Source organism: Piliocolobus tephrosceles, chromosome 1 (genome assembly GCF_002776525.5).
Source record: "Piliocolobus tephrosceles isolate RC106 chromosome 1, ASM277652v3, whole genome shotgun sequence".
Lineage (NCBI taxonomy): Eukaryota > Metazoa > Chordata > Mammalia > Primates > Cercopithecidae > Piliocolobus > Piliocolobus tephrosceles.
This window is the reverse complement of record NC_045434.1, coordinates 132942179-132962007: the sequence shown is the minus strand read 5'-3', so window position 1 is coordinate 132962007 and position 19829 is coordinate 132942179. Positions and strand designations below refer to the sequence as shown.

The following is a 19829-nucleotide window of genomic DNA, read 5'->3' as shown; positions in this document are numbered from 1 at the left end:
TATAAAAAGTACTTTTGGCTCCCTGAGAGGCTGGATGGAGGTGGAGGCTATGTGCTCGCGGTGTTGGTAGAGGTGCTACAATAGAATGTAATTTACAATGGTGCTGAGGTTACCCTGGTTAATGCTTCCTGCATGAAGAGGACAAATGTATAGAAAGCCTCAAGAGAGAGGGACAAAACCATATTACCAAAAGAGTGAGAGACTTTTGGAGTGCACAAATCAGAGGAGTTTTTCTCACTTCATGATGCCTTGGAAGAGGAAAGAACAAGAGATTTTCATAAGAATTTGCAATCACTACTTGACCTCCCAAAATCTTGAAAAAATTAGATCAAAGATCAAATCCATGCTGCGGCAGCAATTCTTTATAACTAAATGGAGCTCCCTATATGGAATGCAAGAAAAGAAGACTTTATAAGTAGTATAAAATCCTTTAATATATCGTTTTTTCAACTAAGTATATTATATTTGTGTTCATCTTGACAATATTATCTTTGTTTCGCTTTTGATATGTCTGACAACCCAGTTTAAGAGTGATTATTCCAGTCCTTGATAAGAGAGTCTATGTAGTGGATTTGGAGTTATGAAATACAAGTTGAGGTCATAACTTGGCAACCTAACAGATGATCTTGGGCAAATAGATTAATCTTCCTATCTTCCTTTTATTATCCATAAACTGAAGATAACATTTGTCCTTCAAGGTTATAGTAAGAACTAAATGAAATCTGTATTTGTTAACCTAAAGCACTCAACAAAGACAATAAATATAACATTAATGCAATCAACTTTTATAAAAAAAAAAAGGCACAGAAGAATATATGATGTGAAATGAGTTATCTTCTCATTTCTCACCTCAAACATTCAGGTTCATCCCTGCTGTGACCATGTATACTAGATTATTTTCTATTTTTCCAGAAGGAGATAATAATATATGCACACATTTATTAGTTTCTAAATTCAGTGGTAGTAATTATATATGTTTCTTGCATCTTTTTTTTTTTTTAACTTATGATACATCTTGGAGACTCCTCATATTAGTTCAAATAGAGCTTCTCTCTTCATTTTAGTGGCTGTAGAGTATCCCTTTACAAGTATTTCCCAAGATTTCCCTTATTGGTACCTGAAAGAGGGACTTTAACATTTTTTTCAGTCCTTTGGCATTACAACAATGCCACAACATAAATACTATTATATATAAAATTTTTGATTTGAGTAAATCAATCTATATGATAGACTTCTAAATGTGGAAATGCTAGATCAAAGGTATGTGCACTTAAATATTTCATATATGATTCCAACAGTTCACACTCTTACTAGCAAATATGAGACACTAACAATATCCTCAAACCCTTGCCAGCTCAGTGCCCTGTCAAACTGTTCTTTCATGCCCATGATAAATTAAAGCAAGAACCTCATAGTTTTTCTTTGCACAACTTTTATTGTCAGTAAAAGTAAACATTTTTATCATATTTTTGCCTGTTTAAAATATGTGGTGTTACTCTCTTCTCACTGATTTACAAGAGCTAATTATAACTTAAATTATCTCTGTGACTATAACATTAATTGAAAATAATTTCTTCATCTTACCATTTGTCTTTTTGCTTTACTTAAATCTTTTCTAGGATAATTTTATCTTCTAACTTGTTCCCCATTTCTATTAATTATTACTTCAGTCAAAATTAAGTTCGTTTTTATGAACTTCAGGCCATAATATTCTTTGAAATTTGCTTTTTAATTTTAAACTTTTCTTAAATGAAACTGCAATAACACATATACTTTTAAAATGAGCAACAGTGTTACACCATTTTAACAAAAGAAACCTCATTTCAAAATTTTCTTACCAGGATTTTTCAGCCTATTACATAAATGAGCTAAGAATTTTCATCCCTAAATCAACTAACTTAGCAGCCCCAGGTAGCACTGCAATAAACATATTGCCAGCCACATCAAGAATCTGTGAAAACACTGAAGGCTCTTCATTTTCAGCTGCTTCAATCTCTTCTTTCAGTTGATTAATCTCTTCATTTAACGACTCAAATATCTCTTTGAATCCTTCGGTAAGTGGTTCTTCTAGGACCTATAAAAGTCAAAGAGCCTACTTTGGAAAATTCCCAATTTTTAAGAGTCAGAGTTTTGTATATAACAATTTCATTAAACACATGTCCATTTCTCTAACATCTTAGAAACTCTTTGATGGGTTTGTCTGACATTTTCAGATGACTGGACCTGAATAGTGGGAGTATCCATGATTTATACCTTTGTGACATTTCCTCAGCACCATCTCACTGGAGGTAGGGAGGAATTTTGTTCCAGCACAATGAATGCCCTTCAAGAGGGAATGCAGGTTTAATTCTAATTGATTCCCCTTTTCACCAATGTAGCAAGGCCATGCTCATCTAGCAAATAATGGGGACTGCTGACCCTGTATAAAACACAGGTTGTCAAGTTCCAGGTTGGGACAAGGAATATATTTTACTCTAGTTGTATCGGATGAGTCAGGCAGATACAGAAACAAATGGAGCAATTTGAGATCATTCAGTATCATTTCATATTAAGCCAAATCTGATACTTTCATCCAGATGGATCTATTTTGAGTCCTTTTGATGGTTGTGCCAAGAATCCTGAGGGCTGGTAGACTAAGGTCCTAATTAATTGGGGCACAGTGAGACCATCCTATAATCACCACAAACAGCAGCCCAGCACCCTGGGGGACATCATGTGTACTCTCCAAAGTCTAACATGACAGAAAGTGCTGGAGTCTTGTAAACTTACAGACTTCAGTAGAATTCACATGTATTTGAAATGTAAGCGAAATATATACCTTTTGTGTTTCCTTCTGGAATCTTGACTGAGCCTAAAATTTTGGCCCTTCCCTAACTGAGGAACTTGCATTGTGCCTCAAGCACTGCCAAGCTTCATCCAGACTCACCTTCAGCTTATGACTCAGCATCTTTCTCAGCTCTTTCATATAGTTTTCCCTTTCCCTCTCCATCTTCTTCTTAAGTTGGGCTATGTTTTCCTGGAAGCTTCTCTCTTGAGCCTCCATCATTTGCTGCTGTTCCTTCTGTTTTTGTCTTAGCAGCTCCTGTTCCTTCTCAGCTGCCTCCTTCTTAGCCTGCTTAGCTGTTCCACAGAGGTTTTACAGAGGGAAGAAAATAACAGTCAGGTGGAAGAAGAACCATGATGGCTAAGTAGATGGAGTCAGGAAGAGCTTCTCCCATTGAGAGAACAGACCATAGAGAAGACTGACAAACTCCAAGCAGGACTTCAGAAGGAAGACATTGAGAGTGGATGAAGGAAGGATGCAGACCCAAGGCTGAAGGGAGAGGAAGCTGGGAACCTTGCTCAGGTGAGGTAAATTGGTGTGAAGTGGCCCACTCTCACCAGGGACCTCTAGAATCCTAACTTTAAGAGACCCCACAACTCCCATAGATGTTTGAGCTGGCAAAGACAGCTACTTGGAGAGTTGGTAGGGACAGGACTCTGGCCCGTGTGGAGCCTAGATATTTGGCACAGGAATGGCTGCAGTGGAGCACAACCAGGAACTCCCATCCCCCAAGGCTTGCCATCCCCAAATATGTGGCTTTGGCTTTTGCCAACTATTGGTCCTGGATAGAACTGGGCTATCTTGCCTGTGGGATGGGCCCAGTATGATCTGAGCATCTCCAAGTCTGCTAGCCTCTCTCATGGTCCCTGCCTAACTGCATCCACTTAAAGTGCAACATCAGATGCCAAACTGAAGCACTTTCCAGCAGCCATCACCATATCTTCTTTGCTGATATACCCTACCTAACCATCATAGAGCTTCAGCAGATGGGCTCACACCAGTGTGCACTCAATGCACCCTTTCCCCAGTGTTTTGCTGGCACACACTCGCTTGTAGCCTCTCACCACCACTTTGCTGGTACACACACCTGTGCAGACCCTGTCAATGTGCCACCACCAATGCATGTGCACAGAAGCTGCAGCACGACTGCCCTGCTGCTGCTGCTGCTCACCCATGACCTTGGACCCTGCTGCCACTGCTCTGAGAAAGTACTTTTGCCAGCACCCCTCAATGGCGTGTTGTTGCCAGTTAACCAGGAACAAGTTGTCCCCTGCAGCACAGCAGGTGCTTAACCTAGAGGGGCCAGAGAACAAAGCCATGGGCCTGGTCCCAGCCTACTAAGGTTCAAGCCCCCAGCCCAGGAGTGCTGATCTGAACCTTGGCCCCTTGAAATCATCCAGAAAAAAAACAACCTGATCAAATGAACCCAACTTATACCAGTTGAATCTTCAAGAAAATGAAATAATATAAAAGCCAAAAACCCAGAATAGAAACAGATACTTCAAAGACTAAAAGAATATCAGCCCACACAGATGAGAAAGAAACAGTGAAAGAACTCTGGCCTTTTACCTCCAAATGAGTCCACTAGCTCCTCAGCAATAGTACTTAATCAAACTGAAATGGCTGAAATAGTAGACATGGAATTCGGAATCTGGGTAGCAATGAAGATTATCGATATTCAGGAGACAGTTGAGATACAGTCCAAGGAATTGAAGGAATTCAGTAAAATGACTCAAGAGCTAAAAGTTGAAATAGCCATTTTAAAAAAGAGCCAAACTGATTTAATAGAGCTGAAAAACATGCTACAAGAATTTCATAATACAATCAGAGTATTAAATGTAGAATAGACCAAGATAAAAAAAAATCTCAGAGCTCGAAAATGCATTTTTCAAATCAACTTAATCAAACAAAAATAAAGAATAAAAAAGAATAAACAAAATCTCAGAGAAATATGATATTGATATTATGTAAAGAGACCAAACCTATGACTCATTGGCACCCATGAAAGAGAGGGAAAGATAGCAAGCAATTTGGAAAACATATTTGAGGATAATGCCCATGAAAATTTCCCCAATCTCACTAGAGAGGTTGACATTCAAGTTCAGGAAATCAGAGAAGCCCTGTGAAATCCTATACAAGATGACCATCCCCAACACATGTGAGATGGTCATCAGATTTTCCAAGGTCAGCACAAAAAAAAAAAAAAAAAAAATTAAAGGCAGCTTGAGAAAAGGGGCAGGTCTTCTACAAAGGGAATCCCACCAAGCTAACAGTGAAACTTTCAGAAGATACCCTACAAGCCAGAAGAGACTGGGGACCTATGTTCAGCATTTTTACAGAAAAAAATTCCAAGGAAGAATTTCATATCCTGCCAAACTAAGGTTCATAAGAAAAAAAAAATCCTTTTTAGACAAGCAAATGCTAAGGGAATTTGTTACCACCAGACCTGCCTTACACAAGCTGCTGAAAAGAGCATTAAACATGAAAATGAAAGACCATTATCGGCCACGACAAAAGCACACTTCAGTACATGGATCATTGACACTACAGAACAACAACAAAATCAAGTGTGGATCAAATCCACACATATCAATATTAACTTTGAATGTAAAAGGGCTAACCACCCCAGTTAAAAGGCACAGAGTGGCAAGTTGCATAAAGAAATAAGACCCAACTGTCTTCTATGTTCAAGAGACCAATCTCACATGCAATTACACCAATAGGCTCAAAGAAAAGGGATGAAGAAAAATCTATCAAGCAAATGGAAAACAAAAAGAGCAGAGGTTGCTATTCTTATTTCAGACAAAACAGACTCCAAACCAATAATGACCAAAAAGGATAAAGATGGGCATTACATAATTGTAAAAGTTTCAATTCAACAAGAAGACTTAATTATACTAAATATGTATGCACCCAATATTAGAGAATCCTAGATTCATAAAACAAGTTCAAAGAGACCTATGAAGAGACTTAGATAACCACACAATAATAGTTGGAGTCTTCAACACTTCACTGACAATATTAGACAGATCATTTAGGCAAAAAACTAACAAAGATATCCAGGACCTAACTTGACACTTGACCAAATGGACCTAACAGACATCTACAAAACACTCCGCCCAACAATAACAGAATATACATTCATCTCATCTGCACATGGCACATACTCTAAAATTGACCCCTTGCTCTGCCATAAAGCAATTCTTAACAAATTTAAAAAAATACCCAAATCATACCAATGCTCTCAGACCACAATGCAGTAAAAATAGAAATCAATACAAAGAATATCTCTCAAAGCCATATAATTACATGAAAATTAGATAATATACTTCTGAATGATTTTGGGGTAAACAGTGAATTTAAGGCAGAAGTAAATTTTTTGAAATTAATGAAAACAAAGATACAACTACCAGAATCTTTGACACACCACTACAGCAGTGTTAAGAGGAATGTTAATAGCACTAAACAACTACAGCAGAAAGTTAGAAATATCTCAAATTAACAATCTAACATTACACCTCGAGGAACTAGAAAAACAAAAGTGAACCAAGCACAAAGCTAGCAGAAGACAAGAAATAACCAAAATCAGACTTGAAGTGAACAAAATGGAGACAAGAAAAACCATACAAAAGATCAATGAAAACAGTGGTTCTCTGGAAGAATAAATAAGATGGATATACTTCTAGTTAGACTAATAAAGAACAAAACAAGTGAAGATCCAAATAAACACAATAAAAAATGACAAAAGGGACATTGCTACCAACTCCACAGAAATGCAAAAAATCCTCAGAGATGATTATGAACACCACTATGCACACTAACCAACACTAACCAAGAAACCTAGAAGAAATGGATAAATTCCTGGAAACATACAACTTCCCAAAAGTGAACCAGGAAGAAATTGAAACCTGGAATAGTCTAACAACAAGTTCCAAAATTGAGTCGGTATTAAAAAGCCTACCAAGCAGAAAAAGTCCTAGACCAGACAGATTCATAGTCAATTCCACCAGACATAGAAAGAAGACCTGGTCCCAATTCTACTAAACTATTCCAAAAAATGGGGAGGAGGGAATCTTTCCTAATACATTCTCTGAGGCCAGCATCATTCTGATTTTAAAAACCTGGCAGAGACACAACAAAAAAAGAAAAATGCAGGACAATATTCCTGATGAACATGGATGAAAAAATCTTCAACAAAATACGAGCAAACCAAATCCAGTAGCCCATTAAAAAGCAAATCCACCACTGTCAATTAGGCTTTATTCCTGGAATGCAAGGTTGATTCAGCATACGCTAATCAATAAATTGATTCCTCACATAAACAGGACTCAGAACAAAAGACACATGATCATCTCAGTGGGCACAGAAAAGGCTTTTGATAAAATTCAATATTTCATGTTAAAATATCTCAACAAACTGGGCCTCAAAAGAACATACCTCAAAATAATAAAAGCCATCTATGAAAAACCCACAGCCAACATCATACTGAATGTGAAAAAATTGGAAATATTTCACTAGAGAACTAGAAAAGGACAAGGATGCCCACTCTCACAACTCCTATTCAGCATGGTACTGGAAGTCCTAGTCAGAGAAATCAGGCAAAGGGGGAAAAAAAAGTTATCCAATAGGAAGAGAGGAAGTCAAACTATCTCTCTTCATAGACAATATAATTCTATACTTAGAAAACTCCATACTTTCTGCCCAAAGGCTCCTCCATCTGATAAACTTCAGCAATGTTTCAGGATAAAAGAATCAGTGTACAAAAATCAGTAGCATTTCTCCACACCAATAATGTCCAAGTTGAAAGTCAAACTAAGAACACAATCCTATTCACAATAGCCATTGTGAATAACCAAGAATAAAATACCTAGGTTTAATCAGGCAGGTGAAACATCTCTACAAGAGAATTATAAAACACTGCTTAAAGAAATCTGAGACTGCACAAACAAATGGAAAAACATTGCATGCATGTGGATAGGAAGAATCAATGTTGTTAAAATAGTCATACTGCCCAAAGTGATTTACATATTCAATGCTATTCCTATCAAACTATCCATGACTTTTTAAAAAATAGAATTAGTAAAAACTATTCCAACATCCACATGAAACAACAACAACAACAAAAAACCCGAGTAGCCAAGGCACTCATAATCAAAAAGAACAAAGCCAGAGACATCACACGACCTGACTTTAAACTATATTACAAGACTACAATAACCAAAATAGCATGGTGCTGGTCAAAAAAACAAAACAAAACAAAACAGATACATAAACAAATGGAAAAGGTTAAAGAAAGCAGAAATAATACCACACACCTACAACTATGTGATCTTTGGTAAAGCTAACAAAAAAAGCAATGGAGAAAGAATGCCCTACTCAATAAATGGTGCTGGGTTAACTGGCTAGCCATATGCAGAAGATTGAAACTGGACCCTGTCTTCTCACTATATACAAAAATCAACTCAACATGAGTTAAAGTTGTAAATGCAAAATTTTAAACTATAAAACCCCCCAAAGAAAACCTAGGAAATACCATTCTGTACATAGGCACTGGTAAAGATTTCATGATGAAAACTTCAAAAGCCACAGCAACCAAACAAAAAATTAACAAGTGGGATCTAATTCAACTAAAGAGCTCATGCACAACAAAGGAAACTATCAACAGAGTAAACAGACAACCTACAGAATGGGAGAAAATATCTGCAAACTGTGCATCCGACAAAAATCTAATATCCAGAATCTATAAGGAAGTTAAAGAAATTGAGAAAAAGCAAACAACCCCATTAGAAAACAGGCAATGGACATTAACGACATTTATCCAAAGAAGACATACACATGGCCAGCAAGCATATGAAAAAATGCTCAATATCATAAATCATTAGAAAAATGCACATAGAAATCACATGAGATATAATCTCATACCAGTCAGAAGGGCTGTTATTAAAAAGTCAAAAAATAACAGATGCTGGCATGGTTGCCAAGAAAAGGGAATTCTTATACACTGCTGGTGGGATTGTAAATTAGTTCAGCTGCTATGGAGAGCAGTTTGGAGAGTTCTCAAAGATCTTAAGACAGAACTATCATTTGACTCAGCAATCCCATTACTAGGTATATATCCAAAGGAAAATAAATCATTCTACCATAAAGACACATGCATGCGCATGTTCATCACTACACTATTTGCAATAGCAAAGATGTAGAATCAACCTAAATGTTCATCAGTAGTGGATTGGATAATGAAAATGTTGTACATATATGCCTTAGAATACTACACAGTCATAAAATGAATGAAATCGTGTTCTTTGCAGCACTGTGGATGCAGCTGGAGGTCAATACCCTAAGAGAATTAATGCAGGACTAGAAAACCAAATACCACACGTTCTTACTTATGAGTGGAAACTAAATATTGAGTACACATGGACACAAAGAGTCCAATAGACACCAGGACCTACTTGATGGTGGAGGATGGGAAGAGGGTGAAGATTGAAAAACTACCTATTGGGTACTGTACTCATTACCTGGGTGGTGAAATAATCTGTACAACAAATCCCCATGACACACAATTTACCCATGTAACAAACCTACTTGTTTACCCTCTGGACCTAAAATAAAAGTTGGAAAGAAAAAAAAAAAAAGGAAGTAACAGTCTTGTCTGAGTTCTATTCTCCTTGTCTGAGTTCAGAGGCCAAACTGACTTTGTAAAAAGCACCAAGGTGGGGAATTGAGAATCTCTGAATTCTCCCACTAGCCATGTCAGCAAGAGCATGTTTAAGAATATTGTGGGAAGAAACTGAGTGGCTGAAGGTTCAATCCCAACTCCCCTTGTTATTTTCAGTTTTAGCAGAGCATGTGTTCCCTATGAGAAGAAAGCTCCTGGTAGAAGGAAAATCCTTTTTTCTGAACATCAAGAGGGTATTGCAAGAACCTACCCATTTGCCTGAAAGCTGAGCCCTGTCCCTGTACCTGCTATGGCCTTCTCTCCAGCAGTGAGGGCTTTGTCTGACTGCAGGATGGATTCCTCTATAATCACCTGTGACTGCAGGAAGCTCTGGAGGACCTCGTTTGCCTGAAGAATCAAGAAGGAGCAAACACCTGTCAGGCAGCAGAAATCTTGCCTTGTGATAAGGAAATTATTGTTCAACAAAGCCACAAATCTAACCTTGTAAACTTCACATTATTCTTAAGATTCCACAGTGGTTTCTTTCTTTCCACAGCCACAACAAAACGTCCAAGCTCTTTGTTGAGACATGAAAACCCTGTGCAGCAGCCTCCCTCATGCCTGTCCAGCCTCTTTTCCCAGGGATGCTGCTCACCACCCACCTCAGGGTGCAGACAACCAGATTTCTATGCAGTTCTACAAACCGGCATCCTCCATAGTTTGCATTATTTGCTTTCTTTTTTCTTCTGCCTGAAAGCCTGCCTACCCTTTTCAAATTAGGATAACATCTATTGATACTTTACCTAATAGCTCTTATCTCGCTGGAAGGTTTTCTAGTCTAATTATTAATTAATTAATTAATTTACTTTTGATCACTGTTAAGAATGTTGATAATAGTTCACTAAAAGTAAACAATGTATTCAAATTTAACTTAAAAAGTTAAAACCTTAAAAAGACCGAACAGGTAACTATTTGGTCTATTTACCTGAGTAGCGGTGAATATAATGGAAAATTAAACAGTTGAGAAACTTTTTTTTCTTTTTTGAGACAGTCTCACTCTGTCACCCAAACGTAAGTTCAGTAGTACTATGACTTCAACCTTGAACTCCCGGGCTGAATGCTGCTGCCTCAGCCTCCTGTGTAGCTGGGACTGCAGATGTGTACCAATTTTATTTTTTATTTTTGTAGAGATGGAAGCCTTGTGATGTTGCTCAGGATAGTTTCAATCTCCTGGTCTTAAACAATCCTCCTGCCTTGGCCTCCCAAAGCGTTGGGATTATAGGTGTGAGACACTGTACCTGGCCTGAGAAACTTTAAGAATTTGAAACTTTAAGGCAGTAACGTGGCTGTCCAAAATGGGAAATTAACAATCACGGAAAATACAACACTGCATAGACTTAACAGTCACACATGGGAAGGAAAAAGAGGCATAAATACCTCAGCCAACATGTGATTAGTGACTGAAATTTGGGTGGGTGGGGCACATCACAGAAGGAAGGACCTAGGCATTTTTTGATGGTTATTTTCCTTGTTTCCTTCTTTCAAAAAAAAAAATCAGATTCATGGGTGTGTTAGGCCATTCTTGCATTCTTACTACAAATACCTGAGACTGGGCAATTTATTTTTTTTCTTATTGTGTGATTGTAGCTTATTCATTTTCATTGTGATATAGTATGCCATTATGTGAATACACTAGTTTACTTGTTCTATTATTGATGGACATTAGGGTAAAATTTCAGTTTGGTGCTATTGTGAATGGTGCGGTTGTGACCATTTCTGTCCCAATCTTTTAGGTGAATGTATATATCTAAGAATGGATTTGCTGGGTCATTCAGCATTTGTTTTTCAACTTTAGCAATTGAAACCGAACAGTTTTCCAAATTGATGTTCTGATTTATACCTCATTAGCAATGTGTGAGAATTCCAGTTGCTTCATATTCTTGTCAACACTTGGAATTTTGACTTTTTAAATATTAAACAGTCGCCTTCTTTTCATTTTGTGAGGAAATTGAAACTCAGATAAGTGAAATTACCTGACCTGTACTAGGCTTGGTTCTGAGAATGCAAAAGACATTGCAGTTCAGAATTTAGCCCTTTTTTCTCTTTAACTGGTAGGGACTTATGGAGTAAAAAATCATACTCAGATTTGATATACGTATCTTTCCAAGGAGGATTACAAGTAGCTATTTATTTTCATCTGATCTGTATTTAAAATAGTTTTTTGGACACTACTGTTGTAGGGTGAGTAAGTAATAATGATTTAGGTTTAGAGTTAGGATCTACATTTAATTTTTTTTTTATTTAACTTTTATTTTAAGTTCAGGGGCAATTTATAAAGCAAAGAGGTTTAATGGGCTCATAGTTCTGCAGGCTTTACAGGAAACATGGCTTCTAGTAAGGCTTCAGGAAGCTTTTACTCCTGGTGGAAGGTGAAGCGGGAGCTTGCATGTCACATGACAAAAGCAGGAGCAAGAGAGAGCGAGAGAGAGTGGTTGGGGGAGGTGCCACACATTTTAAAATGACCAGACCTCCAGAGAACTCACTATCACGCAGACAGCAGCAAGCCATGTAGGATCTGCTCCCATGATCCAAACACCTCCCACGAGGCCTCACTTCCAGCATTGGGGATTACAATTCAATATGAGATTTGAGTGGGGACAAATAACCCAACTCAATCAATGGGGTTCACATGCAGGTTTGTTACATGACTATATTGCATGATACTGAGGTTTGGGCTTCAGTCAAAACAGTCACCCAGATAGTAAACATAGTACCTCAAAGATAGTTTTTCAACCCTACTCCCCTCCCTGCCTCCTCTCTCTTGTATTTCCCAGTGTATATTGTTCCCATCTCTATGTACATGTGTATTCATTGTTTAGCTCCCACTTACAAGTGAGAACATGCAGTATTTGGTTTTCTGTTTCTGCATTAATTCACTTAATATAATGGCCTCCAGATGCAACCATTTTTCTGCAAAGGACATGATTTCATTCTTTTTATGGCTGCATAGTGTCTCAAGGTGTATATGCATCGCATTGTTAAAATCCAGTCCACTGTTGATGGGCACATAGGTTGATTCTGGGTCTTTGCTATTGTGAATAGTGCTGTGATAAAATATGAGTGCAGGTGTCTTTTTGGTAGAATGTTTTATTTTCCTTTGGGCGTATACCTAGTAATGGGATTGCTGGGTTGAATAATAATAATAATAATTCTATTTTTAGTTCTTTAAGAAATCTCTAAACTGCTTCCCACAGGGGAATTTACAATTTACAATCCCACTAGCAGTGTATAAGCATTCCCTTTTCTCTACAACCTCACCAATATCTGCTATTTTTTCCTTTTTTAATAACATAGGCTAATTTCTAATTTTGTTTTACAAGTTTTTTGAAGTTGATTGATAAATAAAAATTATGTTTAAGAGGAACAGCACAATATTTTGGTATATGTATACATTATGAAATGATGAAATGGTTACCATTATCAAGCTAATATATTTGCACCTCATGTAGTTATCTATTTTTGTATGTGTGTGGTGGGAACACAAGGGACCTACTCTCTTAGAAAATTTCAAGTATACAGTACATTAACTATAGTCACCAGGCTATACACTAGGCATCCAGAACTTATTCATCTTATAACTGAATGTTTGTACCTACTGCCCACTATCTCCTCTTTCCTCCCACCCCTCTCCCCCTGGTAACTACCCGTTCTACTGTGACTTCCACTTTTTTTTTTTTTTTAGATGGAGTCTCGCTCTGTCACCAAGCTGGAGTGCAGTGCAGCGATCTCAGTTCACTACAACCTCCGCCTCCCGGATTCAAGTGATTCTCCTGCCTCAGCCTCCCGAGTAGCTGGGACTACAGGCATGCACCACCACGCCAGGCTAATTTTTTTTATTTTTAGTAGAGACAGGGTTTCACCATGTTGGCCTGGATGGACTTAATCTCCTGACCTTGTGATCCACCTGCCTCAGTCTCCCAAAGTGCTGGGATTAGAGGCCTGAGCCACTGTGCCCAGCCAACTTTCACTCTTTTTAAATAATTTCACATGAAAGTGTGTTATGCAGTGTTTGTCTTTCTAAGAATGGCTGATTCCACTAAGCACAATGTCCTCCAGGTTCATTCATGTTGTCGCCAGTGGGAAGATTTCTTTCTTTTTAAGGCTGAATAATACTTTATTTTATACATCTATATTTACATATAGATATGCATATGTATCACATTTTCTTCACTTGCTCATTTGTGGATGGACACAGGTTGTTTTCATGTCTTGGCTATCGTGAATTAAGCTGCAATGAACATGGGAGTGAAAATATCTCTTTGAGATAGTGACTTTAGTTCCTTTGGAAATACAACCAGAAGTCCACCAATAGCTGTTAAACTAATACATTCAGTAAAGTTGGAGGATACAAAATTAACATACAAATTCAGCTGCATTTCTATGCACTAAGAACAAACTATATGGAAAAATAAGAAAACAATCACATTTATAATAGCATCGAAATAATAAAGTGCTTAGGAGTAAATGTAACCAAAGAGGTGAAAGATCTGTACACTGAAAATCATAAAATGCTGATGAAATTAACTGAAGAAGACATAAAGTAAATGGAGAGATATTCCATGTACATTGATTGGAAAAATTAATATTGTTAAATGTTCATACTATCTAAAAAATCTACAGATTTGCACAATATCTATCAAAATTCTAATGCTGTTTTTTCACAGCAGTAAGAAAACCAATTATAAAATTCATATGGAACCATAAAAGACCCCAAATAGCCAAAGCAAGAAAAACAGAGCCAAAGGCATCATACTATCTGACTCCAAAATCTACTACAAAGGTATCAAGTAGCATAATGCTGGCATAAAAACAGACATCTAACTCCATGGAACAGAATAGAGAGCCAGAAAACAAACCCACATGTTTACAGGCAAAGACTTTAAAAAAACATGTGCCAAGAGTACACCGAGAGAAAAAGGTAGTATCTTTAATAAATGGTGGAATGGTGGTAGGAAAATTGGACCCTTGTACTACACACAAATGTCAACTAAAAATTGGTTAAAGATTTAAACATAAGACCAGAGACTGTAAAACTCTTAAGAGAAAACCCGGGAAATACTAGACACTGGTCTTGGCAATGATATTTTTGGATTTCACACCAATAGCACAGGCAACAAGTGCTAAAAGAAACTAGTGGGGGCCAGGCGCGGTGGCTCAAGCCTGTAATCCCAGCACTTTGGGAGGCCCAGACGGGCGGATCACGAGGTCAGGAGATGGAGACCATCCTGGCTAACACGGTGAAACCCCGTCTCTACTAAAAATACAAAAATCTAGCCAGGCGAGGTGGCGGCGCCTGTAGTCCCAGCTACTCGGGAGGCTGAGGCAGGAGAATGGCGTGAACCCGGGAGGCGGAGCTTGCAGTCAGCTGAGATCGGGCCACTGCACTCCAGCCCGGGCGACAGAGCAAGACTCCGTCTCAAAAAAAAAAAAAAAAAAAAAAAAAAAAAAAAAAAAAAAACTAGTGGGACTACATCAAACTAAGTTACCACTCAATAAAAAAAAAGAAAGGAAAAAAGAAAAGACAACATACCGAATAGAACATATTTGCAAACCATATATCTGATAAGTGCTTAATATCCAAAATATATACGGAGCTCATATAACTCAATAGCAACATAACAAAATGAAATACAACAAAACTGATTAAAAAAAAAAATGAGCAAAAGACCTGAACAGACATCCCTTAAAAGAAGACATTTAAATGGCCATCAAGTATGTGAAAGCATGTTCTGCATCACTAAACTTCAGAGAAATGCAAATGAAAACCATAATGAGATATCACCTCACACAGAATGATGATTATCAAAAAGTCAAAAGATAACAAGCGTTGGCAAGGATGTAGAGAAAAGGGAACCCTTAGACACCATTGGGAGGAACTTGAATTAGTATAGTCATCATAGAACACAGGACAGTTTCCTCAAAAAGAAAAATCATGAGTTTCCAATGGCTTTTAAGTACATAGATCAGCCCATCAGCTCCACCACTTGCTGACTGTGTCATCTTAGGAACTTTATTAGCCTCTCCATGCATTAACATTTCTCAATTGCCTATATGGAAGATAGTAGTAACTAATTTACATTATTCTGAGAATGAAATTGATAATCCAACAAAATCACCTAAAACAATATCTGATCCACAAAATGAATGCTCAATGTCTATGAACCTTTCTGTTGATCATCACCATCATCATCATCACTATCAATGTATACCAGTATGATAAGCATAAACACTCCATATCCAATTGAGTATTAATTTGTCCATCTTGTGTAAGACCATAAACTTCTGAAAACAAAGCTTTTCCTTTCATAGTATATTTTCTGTATTTAGCACAAAAACTATCACATTATTTGATAAATAAAAGAAATGGTTTGTTTCACCTGGACTTCTGATTCTAAATCCTCTTTGGGAAAAAAAATAGTTCTGTTTTAGTAAGAGTAGCTAAATAATTGTGGATTTTAAGATTTAAAACATCAAGGTATTTCCATGCTTCACTTTTTGTCCATAAATGGTGCTGTGTTCTTAGATTTTCAGAAGGGGCAACAAGGACCCTCTGACTATCCTCTGTCATCAATTCTCCCCTTATTCCTCACCTTAATTCCTTTTCTGGGCACTAGTGTATAGTCCTGTTCAATCTTCCTTTTTGCTTCTAAGTAGATATTGTGCCCTCCAGGAACAAAGAAAGTTCCTCTTGAAATACTTTCCATCAAGAGCTCTGAAAGCCGCTTAAGCTCAGCCTGGCAATATTTGGCAGATGCCTCTTCATTCTGTAGCACAAAGTCTTCCTTCTTTTTCTCCATGGTGTCCTGCCAGAAAAGTGTAGGGAAAAAAACAGTAGAAAGAAGCTGTTAGAAGGGAAGGTCCAACTGTGATCCTCTTGGAAGAAGTAGTCCGATGGCCTCAGGGCGGACTGAGATATGGTGTAGACCAAGAGTCAGAAGACTTGTTTTAATTCCAGTTTGGATCAGTTCTCTGCATGGCCTGTGGAAAGTTCATGAACTCTATCTTTCCTTCAGCAAAAGTATGATTAACAGTGATCTAACTATAAAAAATAAGCAAGAGACTATTCAGTTGTGGCAGTAGTAGTGTCCTTAGAGAGCATGGATTGCTATGGATAAAATGTGTACACAGAAAATCAACCTTTCTGGTATAATCACATCCCAGTAATGACGTGATTGTACTCTGAATAGAGCTTGGAACTCTTTTGAAATTCTTCCAAAAGGGATCTTAACATGTGAAGATATGGGAACATTATTATTTTTTGCTTACACTTGTAAGTTATGATTGCATCTGGGTTTTCTCAATATGTACTAAGAGATTTCTGTCACTTGTGGACTGGTAATAGACAGACTGAAAGAAGGCTATTCAATAACAGTGCCAACGGCAGATTTAAAATATCCTCCAGGATTTCCCCTCCGAAGTTTCCACACTCTCCATAGTCCCTGGGCTTATTAATATGATGGAGCGTACTCCAGTGTTTAGATAACATTGTATGATATCTGTTGACTTTTAGAAATGGAGAATATTCAAGTAGTACTGAGTATACTCAAAAAAGTATTTAAGAATTACCATATCACATGAGCTCTTTGAAAGCAGAGCTTTTTTGTTTACCTTGAGGCAGAAGAGGAAGCCAGAGAGATTAGAAACAAGAGAAACATTTGATGCATCATTGCTGACTTGAAGATAGAGGTTCACCTGAACTTACAGGTAAGAAGTAAGCTCAATCAACACCTTGTTTTCAGCTTGTGACACACTGAGGCGAGCACACAGATGCCCTAAAAGGAACTTCTGACTTACAGAGCTGTGGGATTAGGAATTTTTTCACACTCAGAGTCAGGCAAGTGCTTCTTTATTTTACCTTTTTATAAAATAAAATTTAAAAATTGTATATGTAGAATGCTTGCATCATGTTATTTTGAAATGTAACATGAAATGTAACATAATCTGTACAAGTTAAGAATTCTGTTTAACTTGTATAGATTATGAAATCACTAAAGCTAAGTAACATATATATTAGCTCAAATATTTGTCATTCTAAATACTATTCTCTTAGTAATTTTCAAGAATGCAATACATTGTTATTAACTGTAGTTAGTATGTTGTATAAATGTGTTATTAAATGGGCTACAATCATAATTTCTTATATATGATAGAAAATTAATAAATTTCCCATATTTTAGAAAAATCAAAAACTGTAGCCCATTAAATTCAGTCACATAAAATAATCCAAGCTCCCTTTACCATGAGAAAGAGATGAACCGTGGCATTAAAAAGGTGGGCTATAAGTATCATTCCAGAAAGGCAGTAATCAGGAAAAAAAAAACGAAGATTACCACAAGCTTCTTCTGAAATTCCTGGTTTTTATCCTTGAAGGAGTGCTCCATGAAGACTGCAATGGCTTCCCTCTCACAGGCCGTGTGCACGTCCAACAGGTCCTGGAGCGTGTCTGTGGGGAATCTCATTTGCTGGGCCATCCGCTGGCTATAGTGGTCAGCTGCCCTCTGCACGGCCGCTGAGTTCTCACGCTGGGCCAGAGCTGCCATTGCATTCTCCAGACAAGGAACCGCTCCACTGTTGATGGCATCCAGGTAGGTCTCCACCAGCATCCCCAGCCCTGAATGATTTAGGAAATTTAGGGAATAGATAGAAAGTTTTCACTCATTGTTTTACAAGTGGTATGTATCAGCATTCTAAAAATCACAAAAAATTCCATTTAACATGAATTTTCCCTCCTTCTCCTTCTTTTAATTCTACTATTACTACTACTACTACTTTTTATGAATCCACTTTCTTACAATAACATCACTGTTGTTCCTATTTATTCTTTCTATTTTGTTCTCCAGCTCACCACATTACAAAGTTAATTACTAATCACAAACAATATGGAGCAAGGGTTTCTTGAAAAAGAATACTTTTCTGCTTAAGTAAAAATTTAAAAACATTTATTCAGCAAAGTAAATTATATCATTTGTGGATCATGATTCTGAATGCAAACGCAGGTGCCTTTATAAAAACACTTAAGAGAGTGCCAGAACATTAAACCCTGTGAGAAGCTCTTTTCTGTACAGAGCACTGAAAGACTGCACAGGTAACATGTTCATGAAGCCAGCTTTGTTTATAAGATTATGCTGAATTTTGTATCTCAAAATCTCATTAGGCTTGCAGAAACTCATGACATGCTACTTACTTTCTGTTTTGTGTAAATTCACAATACATCTTTTATACCCTCACTGAGAAAAATATCCTTCACTTATCCCATACCTCATAACACAGATGTTATCTCCTTACCTGCTGTTCACACTTATAAACTTAGTTTACTAGTTTTTGAGATACAGTAGGCCTCAATAAACACCCATATAGGGAAACAGACTCACGGTTTCCAGTGACAAGGATTCCCTCCCTCAGGGTCTTGGTCTTTGCATGGGTGAGGATATAAGAACGGAAGTTTTCTAATTGCACCTGAAAATTAATATCCAGTTGGTCTTCCGGTACTTCTTCAACATGGAGTAAGAGTTTTTTGTCATTTGTTGGCCGGTCAAAAACAAAGCACTTCCGTTTTGGAAAGAAATGCCTGATCCACTTCCTGGGCTTGTTAGAATTTTGGATTTGGGGATTCTTGCCTGCAGAAGTAGTGAAAAAAGTGACTACTGAAGAACAGCTTTTAAGCGAGCCTGAAGATTTTCATTTCCAAAGTTCCTTGCATCAACCACTACAGTCTCTCATGTCTGTGAATCTATGCAAAAAAACCTCTCATGCAACCAAACTTATGCTAATCTACTTAAGGTATGAAAAGTCAATTTCTGCACAAAGCAGAGTCAGAAAGGTACTTCTGGAAAGGAAGGGAAGGCATCCACCTCAAGTGAAGGAATTTATGGTTGGTTTCCTCAGCCGCTGTATGATGTCTGGTAGACTGATGATTTTTTAAATGTTTGCTGAATTATGATTAACTAAAATATGATAAGAAGTACTTTCTTTAAAAATTGTATATATTTAAGGTGTTATAACATGAAGTTTCGATGTGCGTGTACATAGTGAAATTACTACCAAGTAAGCAAATTATATATCCATTACCTTCTATACTTTTCGTCCCTTTTTTTTTTTTTTTTGTGGTAGGAGTACCTAAAATCTAATCTCTGTAAATTTTAAATGTAAAATACAATATCGTTAAGGATAGTTCTCCCGCAGTATATTAGATCCCTAGACTTTCCCACCCTATATAACTTCAAGTTTGTACCATTCACCTACATGTCCTCATTTCCTTCCTCACCGTGCCCTGGTAACCTCTGTTCT

General features: G+C 37.3%; 1 protein-coding gene across 1 annotated transcript in view; it reads right to left on the bottom strand.

The window, feature by feature from the left end:
- Nucleotides 1–1415: 1415 nt before the first annotated feature.
- Nucleotides 1416–19829, bottom strand: part of LOC111539995 (guanylate-binding protein 7) — a 32084-nt gene continuing 13670 nt past the window's right edge. The window contains exons 4-9 of the mRNA XM_026454714.2: nt 18914–19159; nt 17873–18153; nt 16133–16345; nt 9788–9890; nt 2927–3120; nt 1416–2074 (exon numbers count right to left, since the gene is read on the bottom strand). Of these exons, the coding sequence (XP_026310499.1) occupies nt 1856–2074; nt 2927–3120; nt 9788–9890; nt 16133–16345; nt 17873–18153; nt 18914–19159 (1256 nt within the window). The 3' untranslated portion in view covers nt 1416–1855. The remainder of the gene's footprint in view (nt 2075–2926; nt 3121–9787; nt 9891–16132; nt 16346–17872; nt 18154–18913; nt 19160–19829) is intronic.